The sequence below is a fragment of the Cyprinodon tularosa genome, unplaced genomic scaffold (assembly GCF_016077235.1).
Source record: "Cyprinodon tularosa strain WSP-4 unplaced genomic scaffold, ASM1607723v1 ctg41, whole genome shotgun sequence".
NCBI lineage: Eukaryota > Metazoa > Chordata > Actinopteri > Cyprinodontiformes > Cyprinodontidae > Cyprinodon > Cyprinodon tularosa.
Genome location: NW_024039130.1, coordinates 2,074,926 through 2,095,507, shown reverse-complemented (window position 1 = coordinate 2,095,507; position 20,582 = coordinate 2,074,926). Strand labels below are relative to the sequence as shown.

Here is a 20,582-nt window from a genome sequence, read left to right as displayed (position 1 = left end):
GATGCCTCTGACCAGCATTGAGGAACAAGTACAGCTGCCGCTCTGTGAGGAGCAAATCACTGGAATTGCAGCTCCAAAATGGCAATGCTGGATAAACGATATGTTTTGATGATCGTTTCCTCCTTCATTCCAAAAATATTCACACGGAGTGAAAAAATGCGTTCTCTGCGTCTCCTTGCTTCATTTCCATGTCTCCTTCTTGCGACAATAACCGCTGACATGTGTGCGCAATTACGCATACAGACCATTTGCACCTTCTTTTGAAACGTGTTAAATATAGAGTCAGATACCGTTAGCAAAATTGCTTTCAGGTTTGATAAATCACTTTGCGAGTGCTAAATTAATATATTTACATGTTCTCCTCCCACAAGACGCACTTTTGCGTGTAAACGCCCCATATTGCATATTCATAGCAGAAAAAGTACTAAATGGATAAGAGGCGCTATTTAGCACGTTTTAAAAACCAAATCCTTTTAGCACGCTGTTGATAGATCAGTTTGTACATTTTTTAGCGTGCGCAGTGAAATAGCTCACATTTTCATACACGCAAACCTTTGATAGATCCGGCCCTTACTGTCATCAAAATACTATTATACTGCTAAGGGGTGGGTTATGCCAAATGACAATCCAATCAGTATGCTTCTAAACTCTCATCACCTTCATGTTATTATGAATGAGGCAAGCTGACCTGAATGTACATCTACACCTTGAGTCAACATGACATATTTCCCTTCTAAGTAGCTAGCGCTATATCAAAAATATTCTGATTTCATGTTTACATAACACATTTATAATACAATCAGCCATCTTATTCCGGCCACAAATGTCCACTTAAATGGCTCGATTAAAGAAAAATGTAAAAAAATTTATAATATGTGAATACATTAAGCCTAAATAAAATCTAATCCCAACTACAGTTGTTTGAAGATCAGTGTGGCATTGGGTGTGAGTAGTAGGCAGCATTCTGGTTTGAGTTGTGTATTTTAGGTCTGATGGTGTTGGAGGGCAGACGAGTTAGTACAGAGAGAAAGTGGCTTTGAGATGTGACAGTTCTGGAGTCTTTGGATCCAGTTTAACGGTTTAACATGGTTAAAGGTTTCATTAGATTTAACGAGAGTTTGCACAGATGATAATGCTCAGGTCTTGAATAAATGATAGCCTGCTCCTCTTGCTGCTCAGCTCTACTACACTGTGCCTTGGCCTCTTAGGACCCATTTGTTGCTTTTCTAATGTTTCTTTTTTGGAGCACTTTGGAGAGGTAAAAAGCACTTCAGATCAGGACCACCCAAAAAGAGTTGCAATTAGTGAAGTAGTTATCAAGCTACTTTTATTAAACCAATGTGAAACATGCCAATTTCTTCCTTTATTTGTATTTGCTTTACATATGCCATTTCTCTCCTCAAAATCATATACTGTCTGTAGGGAAATATTTTGACATTTCATTTGGTTGCAGCCAAACATATCTGTCTAACCATTTGCATAGAGCAAAAACTGGAGGAACAGGACAGTAGTCCAAAAGCTCATAAAGTATATCAATTGTGAAGTAAAGATAGTGATGGACTATGAAATACAAAAGGTTCTGTGAACTTCCAAAAATGGATAAAGAGTAACACACTTGTACTTCTCATTACAATTTGTAAATACAAGTAAAATTAACTATTTATAACAAAAACAGCTTTGAATGATTCACGCTTACCTGTTTTTCCAGCTTAATCAGCTATGAGAACGAAATATATACTTTTGGCCCTATTAATCATACCCCCAAAAAAGGGAAGTGAAAGAGATAATCCGTGTTCTATCAGCTGTAATTAGCCATAATGGTATACCGTAACCTTTGAATTTATAGGTGTGTTTATTTATTTATTTATTTTAATTTTTTGCTGTGACTGTAGATATTTTAGATATTAGGAAGAATGAAATTCTGAATTCTCAGGAAAGCTCTAAATACCAGGTCAGCAGTTAGAACTCTCTCAAATATTAGAACAAAGGAAGTAGTTTGGGGAACAAATAAGAACAGACAGCACTGAGCATCTGCAGGGCACAAACAAAGACAGCTGGCTCCTAACAGGAACATGCTTTGTCTATACTCCAGTTCCCTTTTTTCTTTCACTACTGCTCATCTAATCCTTCTTTCTTCTCTGTATGTTGTTCTTTTTTAGTTTATAGTAGCTTCTAGACAGAGAATAATAGTTTTTAATGAGAGTTGTTTAAGAATTAGCTTAAAACACTAACATTTGTTTATTTGGTACATTAAAAAAAATATTAACTCTTGGAAGTATGAGCAATTTCACTGGTGTGTGACTTTAGTCTCCTGTGGATTAGATGTACTAGACCTTTTTTTTTTTTTAAGACCTTAAAATGAAAATAAAGAGTACTTGTATTATGGCAGCAAAAATTAAGGAATAATCCATAATGATCGGCGTTTACATGCCAGTGGTTCACTGTATTGCAGCTCTGGTCTGTTCTTCTCGGTGAAGTCTAATAAATGAAATATGTTCAATAATGACACCATTATAAACAGAGAATGTCTAAAACTAACCTATGTCTGTCTGCAAACACAGGCTCAGGATATTGAGTTCTACAAGCACATAAGTGGCTGAATCACATTTAAACCTCAACCAATCAAAGTTTGGTGTTATAATTTTGACAGACAAATGGTTAGATAACATTTTATCTAGAGCATTTTTATAGAGGAAAAGAAGATAACCTATTCTTCAGTTCTAATTGCGGTAGAAACTGGAAAATTGGTATTTTAAAACTATTCAAGTGTTGTGGGATTCCTTTGTTTATGCCATATTGTAAGACATTTGTCAAAACTTACAAAGCTCTTCACACCCACCTCTTTTAAGTAGTGCTGTGAGAAATACATACAACTGGTATCTGCAGAGGTGGGTTATAAGGGGTTTAGTGAATGTGTTCAATTTTTTGTTTTACTCTAGAGAATATTGTTGTATCTTTGAAAGTTGGTAGCCAAATAATAAGTTTCTCTGGTAGTAATTTGAGGATGTTAGTAGACACAACTCATCAAACATAAAGAATTAGTAAGACGAAATGCCTGTATGTAACAAAAGCGAGAAATGGAAATTCTGCATTACTTTTACACAGAAAATTTGTCCTAAATTTGCATGTCAATGTTACATACAGCAATGGTAAATTTGACAGTTTGAGCATTGAGTTCATATTAGCCCCTCCTGGGCCATAAACTAAAATATAATCCAATCGAACCAATATTTGAACATTTGAACATACAATATAAATGTTCAATGCGGTTAAAGGTGTAGTAAATAACTTTTGTAAACGTTTGTTTTTCTTATATATTTGTCAAAACTTTTAACATATCTTGATGGTAAAATATAAAACACGGAGCCTGATTTTCAGATATAAGAAATAAGACATTGCACATGTAATTTCTTTTTGGTACTTGCAATAATTTGTGTGTTGTAGGTGATCTACAAAGATTTCTGCACAAATCCTTAGATGTACAAACCATGGTCATCATTAAATAGAGCAGATTGTTTGTTGTGCTTTTAGTTCAAGAGTGGCTTTAAAAGAAAGATAAGGTACATTGCAGATATAGGTGCAACTGATAATTATTAAAAGAATAATAATGATGATACAAATTTTGTTTATAATGCACCTAATAGTGCTATGAAAAAAGTAAAAAAAAAAAAAAACAACATTAATAGTGTTTTGTGCACTATCAAATTAGGAGAAAAAGAAACCCTTTTGCAAAGAGATCAGCACTTTCACCATCCCTACATGTCTCTTTCTAGGCTCTTTTGATATTGATTTTTGTTGTCATAAACATGCCCCGATATTTAAGAGCTATTTTTTTTCCTAGTTGGTTTAATTGTTATAAAGATTGTCTGCTGGAACGCTGCAGTAATGAGATGACCTGTACATGCTAGTACTGAGAATGCGGTAGGATCCAGCTGGTGGGGTGTCAACAAGGTGTGGCCGACAGACGGGAACAGACAGGCTTTGCCTAGCCTTTAGTGCAGCAGTCTTCATTTGGTGCTTACATATGGGGCTTTCTGCCTTACATTTTGTCTTTAGAAAGTAAAATGCATGCTTGATTTGGTTATGGTGATTGACTTAGCCATTACAGAGTATATTATGTTCACACAGAAACCTAAAATGACCCAAATCTGTTTTTTTTTTGCCCATATGTGACCTGTATCTGATCTTTACATGGTAGTCTGAACAACATAGCTCTGATTTTTTCCAATGCGACTCTGGCCACTTGTCTATGTGTTCCTGAATCTGATACGATTTTTTCAAATGCGACATGTGTGTGAAATACCTAATTCATCCAACCTGAATGTCATTAATACTCAACAAAGGTCCCTATTCTGCATCTTGCTACACAGAAGCAGGAAGAAAAACAAAAAACAACAACCAGGGTGGACCATAATGCGGAGAGCAGTCTTTTTTTTTAACCGTCTTGAAAAGATTGAGTTGTTAAGGTTGGGAAAGATTGCTAGATGTGCTACAACATTACCATCCATGTTTACTTCAATAAACAAAGAGCATGCTTGCTTGTGCTCTGTGTCTCTACTGCGCATGCGGGACACTTAAGCTTAGGGTGGCCAGACGTCCTCTTGCTGCAAACAATGCCATACAGCTTTGATAAGATGGCAGGGATGATATTTTCATATCACTCGCTTTTGCTGTCACATATCATGCATTAGTGGCACTTTGATCCACTAAGAAATAGCAAAAAGCACATATCAAAGTAAATGACAGACAGTAATGCAGTTTGTTTACATCAAAAGCACAACAAATCTGTTTTTTCCATGACTTAATCGTAGAAGCTCTAAGATGATACATTGGGTGGTGCACAGTGACTGGTTTCTAAGCCAGATCCTAGGCAGACTCATAATTTATACAGTTAATATTCTCTTTGAAATATTGTAGCATATTGAATATTATTAGTTAATTTAACTTATTCAAATCCAAAGAGAAATATAAGGTGGTATACAATTTAGTTATGGGTGAGGTCTATCGTGACATGTTAACTTTTTTTTTTTTTTTTTTTTTTTTATTATTTATTTTTATAGAATTTTCTACAGGTATATAACGAAAACATGACAATGATTAATGTCCTTTAGTGAATCCTTTAGCATTTGTCACAAAAAAAAAAAACAAAAAAATAAAAATAAAAAAATAAAAAAACAAAAACAAAAAACGACAACAAAAAAAAGCATTAGACACACAATAAATAATATTATATAAAAATTATTTGTTCATTTACACTTTGGACATACTGAAAGTAAAAAAACACACTTTATGGAGTTTCAACCAAACAATTAGGAGTGTCCACACCTTTATTCATAACAAATGAGATAAAGTAGAACAAAGAAAAGAGGGGAGGATAGGGGTTCTTTATGGCTTCAATTGTTCTAGAATGGGTTTCCAAATTTTGTAGTATTTTTGAGGACAGTTTATTAAATCAAATCTAATTTTTTCTATGTGCAAGATTCCTGTAAATTCCTTGATCCAAGATTCAAAATTAGGTGGTCTGTCAGCCTTCCACTGCTTTAATATGCATCTTTTGGCTATCATCATGCCATAGGAGACCACTGTTGTTACATCATGACCCAATTTGTTAAGAGTGTCCGAGACACCAAAGAGGGCTGTTTCTGGATCGGGTTTTATGTTAACTTTAAGGGCGCGAGAGTACCATTCAAATATTGAGGTCCAGAAACCTTGAATATTTGGACAAAGCCAAAATTGATGTGCTAATGTGCTGTCCCATATTTTACATCTGTCACAGAGAGGTGATGTTTGTGGGAAAATTTTGTTTAACCTTGTTTTTGAGTAATGTAACCTATGAACTACTTTATATTGTATTACTTGCAATCTTGAGTTCACTGAGCAATAGTGTATGTCACCCAGTGCTCTGCTCCATACATCGTCTTTGATTGTAATATTGAGATCCTCCTCCCACTTTTGCTTTATATTTAACGTTGAACATTCAGACTTACTTAAAAAATAGCGGACCAATGAGGAAATTAAACCCTGGGACTCTGGTGGGCCGAGCATGATTTTGAACAAATCATTATCCAAAGGGAGAGAGTCAAAATTTGGCAAATTATCCCTAACATAATTTCTTAATTGTAAAAATCTAAAAAAATGACTCTTAAGTAGACTGTATTTTGCTTCTAATTGTTCAAAAGAACAGAATTTTTTATTTATATATACGTCTTTGATTGACACTATACCTTTACTGGACCATTCTCTAAAAACAGCATCTGTAAACGACGGAGGAAATGCATGATTATGCCATATTGGAGCATGAATGGACAGATTAGGAAGTTGGCAATATTTTCGAATCTGTAACCAAATTTTCTCACATTGCTGTATGATAAAATGTTCTCCTCGTGTAGAGGTCCGGGGTCTTGGTGATGCAAAAAGAAGTGCCTGAAGAGATGATTTTGAAACTGAGCTATGTTCTATTGTTAGCCAAGATGGGACATTTTCTGAAGTAGCTAAATCTGGAGTCATCTGCCAGTATATCAACACTCTGGCATTGGCAGCCCAGTAATAATGTAGGAAACATGGTAGGCCCAAACCACCACACTTCTTTGGCTGTTGAAGATGTGTTTTTGATATTCTATGTGATTTGTAGCCCCAGATAAATGGAGGGATAACCGAATCAATCAGCTTGAAGAATTTTTTTGGGAGATATATTGGAATGTTCTGAAATAAATAAGTAAATCTCGGGAGGGAAACCATTTTAATTGTATTAATCCGACCAATAAGTGACAGAGGCAGTATTCTCCATTTTTCTATATTCTCTTTTAAGGAGTTTAATCTAGCAGTAAAATTATACTGAAAAAGAGAATTTGGATTTTTTGTTATTCTGATACCTAGATATTTAACTTTATCTGAAATGTTGAACTGAATTGAGGATAGAAACGCGGGATCTAAATCTGCTGAGAGAATCATGAGATCACTCTTTTGCCAGTTTATAGTGTAGCCAGAGACGGCACCAAAACCATTTATTACATCCAATAGTGTAGGGATTGAGAGCTCAGGATCCGATAAGAAAATGGCAATATCATCAGCGTATAACGATATTTTATGATCAACTCCTCCAATTGTTATGGGTTTAATATCTGGGTTTTCTCGGATACTGATGGCTAGGGGTTCGATGGCAAGGGCAAATAACAATGGCGAGAGTGGGCACCCCTGCCGTGTGCCTCTTTCCAATAAAAATTGAGTAGATCTATCTTGATTGGTGACAACTGAGGCAGTCGGGTACATATAAACTAAGTGTACCCAGGAAATAAAGGGTTCCCCCAACCCAAATCTTTCAAGAACCTTGAACATAAACCCCCATTCAACTTGATCAAACGCCTTTTCGGCATCTAAATATAGTATAGTTTGTTTTGACGTTGCTGGAAATTTGTGATATGTGATGTTTAGCACTCTTCTTGTATTAAAAAAAGAATGTCTGTTAGGGATAAACCCTGTTTGATCTTTGTGTATAATTGATTCAATACAAGAATTTAGTCTGTTGGCCAGAATTTTTGTAAAAATCTTACAGTCTAGATTCAACATAGATATAGGGCGATATGATGCAGGGTTTGTGTCGTCTCTATCTGGTTTGAGTATAAGGGCAATGTTTGCATCATATAAACTGGGCGGAAGCGTTTTTGTAGCCATTGAGTGAAGCAGCATCCTATGCAAGAGTGGAGATATTTGTCCAACAAACTTGTTATAAAATTCAGCTCCAAACCCATCTGGACCTGGGGCTTTCCCAGAGGCGAACGATTTAACAGAATCAGAGATCTCTTTCATGGTCAGTGGTTGGTTTAAGACCTTTCGAGTAGGACTCTCAAGCATTGGGATGGGGACTCCCTCTAGCCAGGAATCTATGTTCCCCTGTGCTTTTGTTCTGTATAATTCCTTGTAAAACTCTGTGAAACATTTGTTTATAGATTTTGGAGTAGTAATAATTTCACCTGTATTGGACCTAATTTTGTGTATTGCTCTACTGTTCTGTTGGCCTCTTAGTTGTCGAGATAGGAGAGTATGTGGCTTGTCTCCAAGCTCAAAATAACGCACTCGTAACTGAGAAATTTGGTAACTTACTTGCTTTGTCAAAATAGTATTGTATTCATATTTAAGAGTAAGAATTTCTTGCAGTGTAAAACTATTCATATTTTTTTTATACCGTATTTCTAATTCCGATATCTTGTCATTAATCTCCTTCAGTCTCGAGTTTCTAATTTTTCTTTGCGATGCCTCATATGAAATAACGTGTCCCCTCATGACTACTTTAAATGTTTCCCAATGTTAACATGTTAACTTGGCAATATTATTAATTTTCTATGGTTCCTATAACTGTGTTTTTAATAAGGGTGGCTAATCCTAGTATGCCTAATCAACCAATTACTGATAAACTTATGTATCTAAAACAGTTTCAAATTATTTATCTGACTATGTTGTTTGTTGTTTAGTGCTTATTGAGAACAAGTGATGAATGATTGCTTCGGCATTATTTTGTAAGATGTACTGATGATGATTTATTGTGCACATGGACCATAAATGAAAGAAAAAAAAAAACATTCTCCAGAAAATAATTTATATGAGCTGAGCAGTTAGTCAATATAAACCGATTGGCCTCAGCGTTAAAACTACCAATAGGGATAGTGACAAGTATTGACAATGTCATTAAATTGCTGTGATCTGCCAGGAAACCTTGTGTCTTTGCAAATATAAGGCCCTCCAACAAGCCAGTGAGCTGTGCTTTGTAACAGAAATATTTTCAAATATCAGTCCTCAACCATACAAAGGCATTTAGATTAATTCAGTTGCAAAATACCAGGAGGGCAGCAGAAATCCTGAATAAACAGAAGAGACATAAAGCGATATAAACCTGCAATGTGAGCTGTAAGTACTAGAACCTTTGAGCATTTAATTGCCTTGAGATATTCCCTATGGAGTGCTGATAAAAGACCAGACCTGGCCACAATAAATATAGCATTGTATTTGATCAAATCCTTATTTAGACTTTTGTCAGAATTTTCTAGACATGCCTTTGCCTCTGTTTAAAAGCACAATTCAAACTAGAACTAAAGCTACAGCAATGTTTCGATCCAAATGTTGTGCGAATATTGAGCAAACTTTTGAAATATGAAACAGACAAAAATAAAATTAAGTATGTCTCCATCCATTGGAGTGTTTTCATTAGGGAAAAGCAAAATTATTATTATAACATGTAGCCTATACATCATGCTTGGCTATAATAAACAGGAAATAGAGGTAGTGAACCAGCCTGGACCAAAGATCAGTGATGGACTGAGGATGTAATGAAAGTGTTGCAATAAAGCAAGTTGGGCCTACTTTATCATGTGAGCAAGTATAAATAATTTTACATTACAACCCAGAGATGTCGAGAAAGAAAGGCAATTGTTTTTTCGATTTTCATTTGTGACTCAAATTGAAGCTAACGATAAGTATAAGAACAAATGGATTTATTTTTAGTTTAATAAAATAATATAGAAAAATGGAGAACACTTCTTTTATTTTTAATTACAATACAAAATTAAACATGTTTAAAAAAAAAATATTGAAAAGCCTATTTTTTTCCTTATTTTCTTTGGGCAGTTCTAATCCTACCATTAATGCCACAACTTACTAAACACTCACACTTACTAAACATGTGGAAGCTCACTTGATAAACAAACAGTATCAGCTGCTGTGCTGCATAAATGACTTTCAATTCAAAATTCTTCCCTGCCAAAAAAAATATATATATCAGACAGTTTATTAATAAAGTCTTTAATAAAATGATGGGTTGTATTTGATATGTTCAATCAAAAACACACATCAATCAACAACCACAACTCATAATTCTTAGTCCCTTGTAAGTATTTGTATGCATGTTTTAAAGCTGTCATATGTTTCTCTCTGGGATCAGACATGTTGTGACAGTTTGCTCACAATCCAGCTTATATCAGGCCTAGTACAAGTATGATGTAGACGGGGCTGCCTAGCATTTCTCTGTGTTTTCTTTCAACAATTTGTTCCCCTTCAGGAACTAGATCATATTTGATTTCACAAGGAAAGGCTCTGGGTTTTACACTCAGTGATCAAATGTAAACAGTGTGGGGGAAAAAACATGGTGCAAAAAATGCTTTAATATGGAAGTTTGGAATGATTTCGAGATTTTTGTTCAACAGTTCAGCAGTCTGATAGCAATGGTGAAGAAAATGTTGCAGAATCTGCTGGACCTGCATCGAAAGCTGCGAAGCCTCTTCCCAGAAGGCAGCAGGAAGAACAGTCCATGGTGGGGATGTGAGGGGTCATAATGATGTTACAGGCTTGAGACAAGCAGTGCTGGGATGAAATGTCTTTTATGGCGGGAAGAGGAGCCCCAATGACCCCCTCTGCTGCTCTCATTACTCTTCCCACTTTCTTCCAGTCTAAAACACTGCAGCCTCCACACCACACAGTGAGACAGCTGGTCAGAATGCTTTCTATGGTGCTTCTGCAGAAGGTCTTGAGGATGTGTGTGGGCAGGTGGGCTCTCTTCATCCTCCACAGGAAATACTTTTTTGCCTTTTTGACTAATAAGGTGGAGTTTTCAGTCCAGGTAATGCTGCCTGTTCTGTGCACCCCCAATTTGGTGCTGCTGACCACCTCTACAGCTGAGCTGTTCATGAACAGTGAAGCATGGCTAATTCATCTTCTGCATGTTAAGGATCAGGCTGTTAGTTTTGCATGAGCCATCCAGTTGCTTCACCTCCTCTCTGTAGTCGTGGTCGTTGTGGTCTCTGATGAGGCCCACTGCTGTGGTGTCGTCTGCAAACTTCACGATGTGATTGGTGGTGAGCCTGGGGATGCAGTCTTAAGTCATCAGAGTGAACAGCAGGGGGCTCAGGATGCAGCCCTGAGGGGAGCCTGTGCTTAGGGTGATGACATCAGAGATTTCTGTCTGATCAGGACTGACTGACATCTGTTTGTGAGGAAGTCTAACAGCCCAGCTGTTCCAGTTTGTCTATCAAATGCTATGGGATGATGGTGTTGAAAGCTGAGCTGAAGTCCAGGATCAGCATCTTGACATGGGTGTTCTTCTCCTCCAGGTGTGCTAGGCTCAGGGGAAGAGCAGAGGAGATGGCTTCTTCCGTGGAGTGGTCTGTCAGTAAGCAAACTGGGATGGGTTAAATGTTAGGGGGAGACTGGAGATCATGTGTTCTTTAACCAGCTTTGAAGGCAATCAATCATGATAGGAGTCAGTACAACAGGACGGTTATCATTGAATCAGGTGACCTGAGGCTTCTTTGGGACCGGAATGGTGGTGGCAGACTTAAAGCATGCTGGCACAATGGATTGTTCCTTCCAGGTATTAAAAATGTCTGAGGACACCAGCCAGCTGACCTGCACACTACTTGTATGCCCACCCAGGTACACTATATTGCCAAAAGTATTTGCTCACCCATCCAAATTATTGGAATCAGGTGTTCCAATCACTTCCATGGCCACAGGTGTATAAATTCAAGCACCTAGGCATGCAGACTGTTTTTACAAACATTTGTGAAAGAATGGGTCGCTCTCAGGAGCTCAGTGAATTCCAGCGTGGAACTGTGATAGGATGCCACCTGTGCAACAAATCCAGTCGTGAAATTTCCTCGCTCCTAAATATTCCACAGTCAACTGTCAGCTGTATTATAAGAAAATGGAAGTGTTTGGGAACGACAGCAACTCAGCCACGAAGTGGTAGGCCACGTAAACTGACGGAGCGGGGTCAGCGGATGCTGACGCGCATAGTGCGAAGAGGTCGCCAACTTTCTGCAGAGTCAATCACTACAGACCTCCAAACTTCATGTGGCCTTCAGATTAGCTCAAGAACAGTGCGCAGAGAGCTTCATGGAATGGGTTTCCATGGTCGAGCAGCTGCATCCAAGCCATACATCACCAAGTGCAATGCAAAGCGTCGGATGCGGTGGTGTAAAGCACGCCGCCACTGGACTCTAGAGCAGTGGAGACGCGTTCTCTGGAGTGACGAATCGCGCTTCTCCATCTGGCAATCTGATGGACGGGTCTGGGTTTGGCGGTTGCCAGGAGAACGGTACTTGTCTGACTGCATTGTGCCAAGTGTAAAGTTTGTTGGAGGGGGGATTATGGTGTGGGGTTGTTTTTCAGGAGCTGGGCTTGGCCCCTTAGTTCCAGTGAAAGGAACTCTGAATGCTTCAGCATACCAAGACATTTTGGACAATTCCATGCTCCCAACTTTGTGGGAACAGTTTGGAGCTGGCCCCTTCCTCTTCCAACATGACTGTGCACCAGTGCACAAAGCAAGGTCCATAAAGACATGGATGACAGAGTCTGGTGTGGATGAACTTGACTGGCCTGCACAGAGTCCTGACCTCAACCCGATAGAACACCTTTGGGATGAATTAGAGCGGAGACTGAGAGCCAGGCCTTCTCGTCCAACATCAGTGTGCGACCTCACAAATGCGCTTCTGGAAGAATGGTCAAAAATTCCCATAAACACACTCCTAAACCTTGTGGACAGCCTTCCCAGAAGAGTTGAAGCTGTTCTAGCTGCAAAGGGTGGACCGACGTCATATTGAACCCTATGGATTAGGAACGGGATGTCACTTAAGCTCATATGTGAGTCAAGGCAGGTGAGCAAATACTTTTGGCAATATAGTGTATGTTATTGGAACCTGGGGCTTTCATGGGTTGACTCTCTTCAGTCTTCCACACATCAGCTGTGTCAAGGCAGAGGGCCTCCTCTCCCTGATGTGGAATGGCTTTAACATCTGGAGTGCTGTTTAGTGCTTTAAACCTTCCAAAGAATTTGTTTAGCCCATTCAAGTAGTCAGCATCAGCTGCACCCACCAGGGGGGAGGTTGTATTGTAGACTGTGATCGCCCATACAGTATGCCTTGCCACATCCTTCTAAGTCCTGCTACTATTTATGCTGTATCTGCCTACCATCGGCACCAAATTGGTGAGAGTAACTCTAGAGATCAAGTAATTGCTCTGTGATTCTGACCCTTTTAATGCCTTTGTATATCTGAGTTTTTACCTTGCCCTAATCTGCTCTGTCATTTTTATTTTGGACTGATTTCCTGGATTCTGCTGGTTTACTAAACTTGGACTATGCTACTGACCTCGGCTTGGATTCTCCTTCGGTTCCTCTTAGTCTTTCTAATCTTCTGGTCTGCAAACCTGGTTCTGATTTGACTTCGGCTCTGTATATTCTTTCACACTAGCCTCCTCCTAGGCCTCGGCTGGCGTCAGCTCATTATCACCTTGAGGAAGTTGTCCCTAATTTATTTATTTTTTTTAAGTGATAAGTTCCCTAAGTGAACCACCGTGTTTTTCACTTAGGGACAAATCCGTAGAAAAGAATCAGCAGAAAAGATCTCCCCAAGATAGAGCTGCACACGCCAGTTTACCGACTGAATTTGTGCTGCTCTATTGAGAATGAAAGATATCCACACTTTTCAGATCGACAAGATGTTCTCTAGTAAAAAATCTAATTTTGTGAAATGTATTCTAAATTGTTACAAGGCTTTCTATTAGTTCCACAACTGAGCTCCTTGTGAAGTGTGAATACTCAAAAACAAGACATACTTTCCTTGAACAAGAAGAAAGTTCTTGGTTGATCCAGCTGTACATGAAAATTCACAAATGATGCATACACTACCATTAAGATCGTGTTTAAATTTAGGGAACCCTTTTCTTAATGTTATGCCTCATCAGTGTAGTAACTGGGGACATTTATTTACATTTTTTCATTACTTACAGAACCTTGGCATTTCTACTGGCTTCATGCTATGTGTAAAGAACCCACATTAAAATGCTCAAATAAATTGTAGGGCAGAAAGAGAATAAATCATTGAGGTTAATATTTAATTTAATATTCAGATAAAAAAAAAAAAAATAAAAACATATTAAAATGAAAAGAAAATCCTATCCCATTTATGCATAAAGTAAAAAAACATTTTTTCCTATTAGAAAAAACAAAGAGTTTTTTTAATTTAATCAATAATTGAATAATTCTCACAATAACGTATGTACAGTATCTAGCTACTTTTGTCGCTATTTTAAGATAACATGGTAAATCTTATCTTTTATTCTTAATCATATCAGAATTGGTCCTCCATAAAGTAAAATAACCAGTATCTCTTCAGGTCACATTTTGTCTGAGGAATGCAAGCTTTCACTGAAACCAACATTTAAATCACCTAATATTATATTTTTTTGTTTTTATTTTGTTTGTTTAAATCAGGGTTGGATTTTTATCTTCGCCACAGAACATTTGAAATAAAGACATGAACCATGACTGAGTTTAGCAGGGGTTAATAGATCAATAGACTGGCTCCTTCTAGTCAGCAATCACTGATGGATTACAGATTATCTTTAGACTTTATTTCTGTTTGCAAACAATAATTGAATTTAACCTTGAACAACTGTTTTCCCTGTCTTGCAGGGCCACTTCCTGGCCTCCATCACTCACAGCTAATGGATGTGTTTACCCAATATGCCTACAATGACAGTTTCTACGATAATGGAACATGGCACTTCAACGAAACAAAGCCAGAACACAGCCACCATTACAACTACTATGCCATGCTTCTCACTCTGCTCATCTTCGTCATTGTCTTCGGCAATGTGCTGGTGTGCATTGCTGTGTCCAGAGAGAAGGCTCTACAGACCACTACCAACTACTTGATTGTCAGCCTGGCTGTTGCTGATCTTCTGGTGGCCACACTTGTAATGCCCTGGGTAGTCTACCTAGAGGTAGGATGGTAGAAATGCACAAACATAAAACACACAAATACAAGAGAAATTTCCCCCACATTTCTTTCTAATGAAATATAAAACTTGAAATACTGTGCTAATGTCTGTACATTCTTAGCCCTCTTTGTCTTTGTTTTATTGTAAATCTACTAAAGATAAAGAAGATTAATTGGTAGATAACCAAGAAATCTGCAACTGAGCAATAACCATGAAATGACTTCTTTCATTTGCAGCACAGAGCTGAAAAAAACATAAGAAAGAAACCAAAGAAGATATACTGAGTCTATAAGACAGTATTTACAATAGGATCTAAAAAACATGTCGAAGCAGATCATTTTCATTTTAAATCTTGTTTTTCTAAAATACTGGTGGTAGAGATTCCAGTAAACCAAACTGCATGCAGACACTGTATCACCAGGTCACAGGGACAGGGTAAAACAAAAGTGAAGGTTAACATGTTCAAATCAGTCTTGTAAACAGAAGCCCTACAGTGGTCAGAGGCCAGTGATTTAGCAGATATGTGACAACAGCAAAATGTCAGACCAGCCATTTTTTTTTTTTAGGTCAGTAGTTTATGAATAAATCTTCCACGTTGCTTTCGATCCAGTGTAGCTCAATTGCAATCTTTTTTTTTTAGATTCCTGAAAGCCCACAAAGAATATAACTCTTGCATTAATCGTGTCTAATTGATGATTAGAGGGCAGTTGTCTTGTTTGAAATTTCTATCTATTGTGTCTGTCTACTCTGATCAATTGATATTTTTAGACTGCAGAAAATATTGTGTGATTAGAAGAAAGACAATTTGGAACAGAGAATTATCACCCTGTGCATTTTTTATATTTGAGTCAGGCAGGTTTTAATAACAGGAACCTTTTATCACAACCCAGGAACATTTCTATAGTTAAAACATTTCCATAAAAAATTGAGTACCTGGGTTGAAACCTATCCTCCTACAATGTCTCTGTTGTGGATGTAGTGCTTGAAGTTTCCCTCTAAATTTAAGCTTGGACAATGCAGTTGTTTCAAAAATAATATTGTGTTAAAAAAGTGAGTGAGGCATAATTTCTTATAATAGTGTTGTTCTACACAGGCAAACTTACTGCAACATGACAATCATGATAAATACAGATCCGTGTGCCTTTACAAGCTCAAATGATAATGTTCAAACTAAAAACATGTTGGAAGAGTTCAACTTCCTGTAAATCACTTAAATTATATTTAACGTTACTACTGGTTCTGAAAGCACCAGATGTATTGAATAAAAAGAACCAACTTATTTCACACATAAACATGTGTTCTAGTCCAGAATGGTTTTACCACATCCCACAATTATGTATTTCTCTGCTTAAATCTCCTGGAATGGAGAGCCAGTAGGTCTCAGCAAAATTCTGGTATACACTTGCACCTCGAAAACAAAGTACACCTTTGAAAACCAAAATGTTCATATTTTGGACAGAGAGTACAGGTAGATTGAAAGGGAGTGAAAGAAGCCATCCTTGTTAGAAAGGAAAAGCCATTACTGAACAAAGGAGGAAGATTATGGTTTCAGCTTAAAGCAGCTACAATTCTGTCCTGAAACTTATTCAAAAAAATTACATAAGAAAATTGATCATGATTCAAATAGCCTAAAATAACCCATATACAAGAAAAGACTCCAAAAATCCAGGAGGATGCAGAGTGGGTATTTTAATTTGCATCTGACTTAGAATTGATAAGAAGTATGAACCTCCATGCTGCTTAAAAAAATCAGTGCTGCAACTACAGACAAATACTACAGCAAAAATGGTCCACTTCGGAAAATCCTGAAAGGGATAATTTATTTAATCTTATTCCCGTTGTGCCTAACATGTACTAGGTACTACTAGCTTTTACAGTGATGCGATCTGCTTTAAGAACCCACACATCACATCCTCATTGTTCTCCTTAATCCACAAGAACAGCTGTTATACACCTTGGAGTGTTTATTATCAGCATCAATGCAGGACAGCACTTTTCATTATGTTTTTTTTTATCAAAAATTTTCACTTTTGTAAAAGTAATAAGATTATTATTTGAAAGCTGAATAAAAATGGAAAATAACCCCAGCCTAAACAACTGATTTGTTGTCAAACACATTTCAAAGCACAAATGACAGTGTAACATGTTCGCAATTGTACATTGTGTTTTCATTGCATAGCAAAGACACAGTATGAAGTATTTAATTGTGTAAAGTTATTTAACTGTACACGTTTTAGAAACTATCTGTGTTTGTTTAAGGATGCATGTTGCAGCGTTGAAAGTAGAAATTACTTTGGAATATGCATGCAATACCAGTAACAGCTAGAGTTTGGCTTCATGCTAATTAAATCATCAAGATTTCTGTCTCTTTTGGGCCAGTTTTGTTTCTGTACAGGCAGGATTATGAAAACCTTGTTGTGCCAATTTATTGAAACTTAGAGGGCTGGAGCATGTGTCGGGAGATAAGGGAGAGCTTATTTGAAATTAAATATGTGTAAACCTAAAGACTGTTATTCGTGCAGTAGGTCAGAGTTGCCATTTTTACCCCAACATTTCAAACATATGTTTACACTTGCTCAAGAAGTGAGAAATAAGGAAATAAAAAACAAGCATTAAAAGGCAACATGTTTCAATGCTGGTCTCTAAGACAGGTGTAGATAAATACTTATCTAACGCTACCAGTTGACTAAACAAGAAATGTAGGATCTAAAACAACCTCATACTAGACTTCCAAAATTTTCTGTTTTGCTGCTAACAAGATATTATTCAATGCTTTGGCGGTCAATTACAGAGTGACACAACTATGCACACACACAACTAAAAGGAATTTAGAGTCACAGTCAAACCAAAACTCATGTTTATGGACTTTGAAAGGAAGCCAGAGTACCTGGAAATAACCCACACATGTACAGGGAGAACATGCTAACTTAATGCTGACAGACCCTAGGCCAGTGATGAAATCCAGGACCGTTTCTGCAATGCAACAGTGCTAATAACTGTCACTGAGCAGCCCTAGCTCTAGATCCAATAATTTACATATTTTAGCTCCTGAGAGCATCGTAAGCAAATTTCTTTCTACAAAGTTAATCATAACATCAATCCGACTTCTACTCTGAAATTCAGATTTTCAGAAAAGGACTACAGCTATCAATTTCTTTGGCAAAGAAAAGAAATGCTTCAAAGGATCTAGAAATTATTAAGTTACATTTACAATATGGTGACACAACATGAGTAAAGTAGTAAAACTCAGGTGAACACAAATGGAGAAAAACAACAAAAAACATTTTTGTGAAAATAGATTTTTACTACATGCAAAAAAAGCAAGTTGAAGATTTGAAATAAGCATTCAGTGATTTACAGATTTGGAGGTTTTAAAATGGTAAACCTGGTTAAAAGCAGAGCCCTTGACACTTCATTAACCAACTAATTTTCTCATTATTTTTATTATCTGTTACGGTTAGTCCACAAAGTATCTCTGTTACTTCTTCCTTGTCTGTCATGATTATTCACTCTGAACTCATGTTTCACCTTGAGAGGCTTTATAGTCTGATGGAGGATGATTATGAACACGTGAGTCACTAACGTGGTTTGACAGTTCAGTCTGTGCCCAGAGAACGAGGGTGATTCCAGCTGGAGATTTCTTCCTGTTAAAGGGAGTTTTTCCTTTCCAGTGTTGCTGTGTACATGCTTGATGTGAGTGACTGCTGTAGAATCAATAAAAAAATGCTAGAGAACATCTACTGCTCATCCAGGAAGAGCGTGTCCTGCAAGTCAATGACTCAATGCAATCAGCTAGTTTTCCTTGGATAGAAAACTTTTTATCAATCTGGTTATCTGATCTAATTGAATTGTCTTTGTAAACTGCTTTGAGATAACGTGTTGAAAATTGGGTAAATATCAATAAACTGAAACAAAATTAAACTGAAGTATTCTGAAAACAAATTGTTATCTTGTATTTGTCCTTTGATAAAGACATAAACCACCTTTGCTTTTATTGATTTAATCAGTAAGCAGTATAAATTTCTTTTTAGAAATACTGTTCTACAAGCCACGTAGTGAATGTTTGTCAAAATGTAATTGGACCATAAAATGCTTGTCAATGGGGATGCTCATGTGATTTTGACACAGCCCCCCTTAGAAAATTCAACTTTGTGATAAAATAAGGGGCTGTACTAGGTGCAGTTTTACTGGTAAAAATAATTCTGATGTGATTCAGTTATTCAGTAGAAGCTGAAATAATGACTCTTAGTTTCATCATTTTATGGTGTAAATAAAAGAGGACCGCATGTTCTTATTTATCTTCCCCACAACAAATTTCTTCTATCACAAACTTTAATTAAACTTTGGCTTAGGGATTTGTAAAACGATATGTTCATCTGTCACTGAAATATAATTTTCTCATAGTTTTTTTTTTTTAGATAATTTGTATTTTTTAATTCTGATGTCACTGACCATGTCTGTGACAGAGTTTACTGTTTTAATTATGTTTCAGCATTACCTAGTCACAGTGGGTGGGCAGGGCATTCAATTTGCTCTTTGTATTTAATGCTGGATATGCATCAATTACCAAAGCTTTTGTTTTTTTCATGTGTGACAGATTCTTGGAGCTCACAGAAGGAAAATTATGCTTGCTCTGAATTAGTGGAAATACACCTATAAAGAATGTTAATTCACATCTATCAAGGCACACATACTATAGCCACAGTGCACTTTTCGTATGACTTCTTGGGCAAATAAAATTAATTTCATTATTTCAGTTTAGATTTGTCTAAATGTAAAAATCACATTCTGTATATATACAGTGGGGCAAAAAAGTATTTAGTCAGCCACCAATAGTGCAAGTTCTCCCACTTAAAAAGATGAAAGAGGCCGTTAATTTCCATCATAGATATACCTCAACTATGAGAGACAAAATGAGAAAAAAAAAATCCAGAAAATCACATTGTCTGATTTTTAAAGAATTTATTTGCAAAATATGGTGGAAAATATGTATTTGGTCAATAACAAAAGTTCATCTCAATACTTTGTTATATACCCTTTGTTGGCAATGACAGAGATCAAACGTTTTCTGTAAGTCTTCACAAGGTTTTCACACACCGTTGCTGGTATTTTGGCCCATTCCTCCATGCAGATCTCCTCTAGAGCAGTGATGTTCTGGGGCTGTCGCTGGGCAACACAGACTTTCAACTCCCTCCAAAGATTTTCTATGGGGTTGAGATCTGGAGACTGGCTAGGCCACTCCAGGACCTTGAAATGCTTCTTACGAAGCCACTCCTTCGTTACCCGGGCGGTGTGTTTGGGATCATTGTCATGCTGAAAGACCCAGCCACGTTTCATCTTCAATGCCCTTGCTGATGGAAGGAGGTTTTCACTCAAAATTTGACGATACATGGCCCCATTCATTCTTTCCTTCACACAGATCAGTCGTCCTGGTCCCGTAGCAGAAAAACAGCCCCAAAGCATGATGTTTCCACCCCCATGCTTCACTGTACACTGTTAAAAAAGTAAATGGCAATTGTTGTTCTAACACACAATTGTATTGTAATCCGACTCAGAAATATAAATTTGACATCTAACAAATAAATACACGTTTGCCCAACTCAAATTCTCAGAAGTTGGTTTAACAAGGAGTTTTAAATCGCCTATACAAGATTTTTTGAGTTCCCTCAACTGTAAACTCATGGGCATGCGCACTGCTTATGTTCATGGACACGCCCACTACGGTACGGGGTTTCCTATCCCTTTCTTCAAGGGCACAGCCTTTTTCCCTCGTGTTTGAGAAGATTGGCGGACATTGTGATTTTATGCATCTGGAG

General features: G+C 37.2%; 1 protein-coding gene across 1 annotated transcript in view; it reads left to right on the top strand.

Moving 5' to 3' along the window:
* The window catches only part of drd2a (dopamine receptor D2a), a 102,554-nt gene that overhangs the window by 35,815 nt on the left and 46,157 nt on the right, over window positions 1-20,582 (top strand). Inside the window, exon 2 of the mRNA XM_038298621.1 lies at window positions 14,459-14,769. Coding sequence (XP_038154549.1) covers window positions 14,491-14,769 — 279 coding nt within the window. The 5' untranslated portion in view covers window positions 14,459-14,490. The remainder of the gene's footprint in view (window positions 1-14,458; window positions 14,770-20,582) is intronic.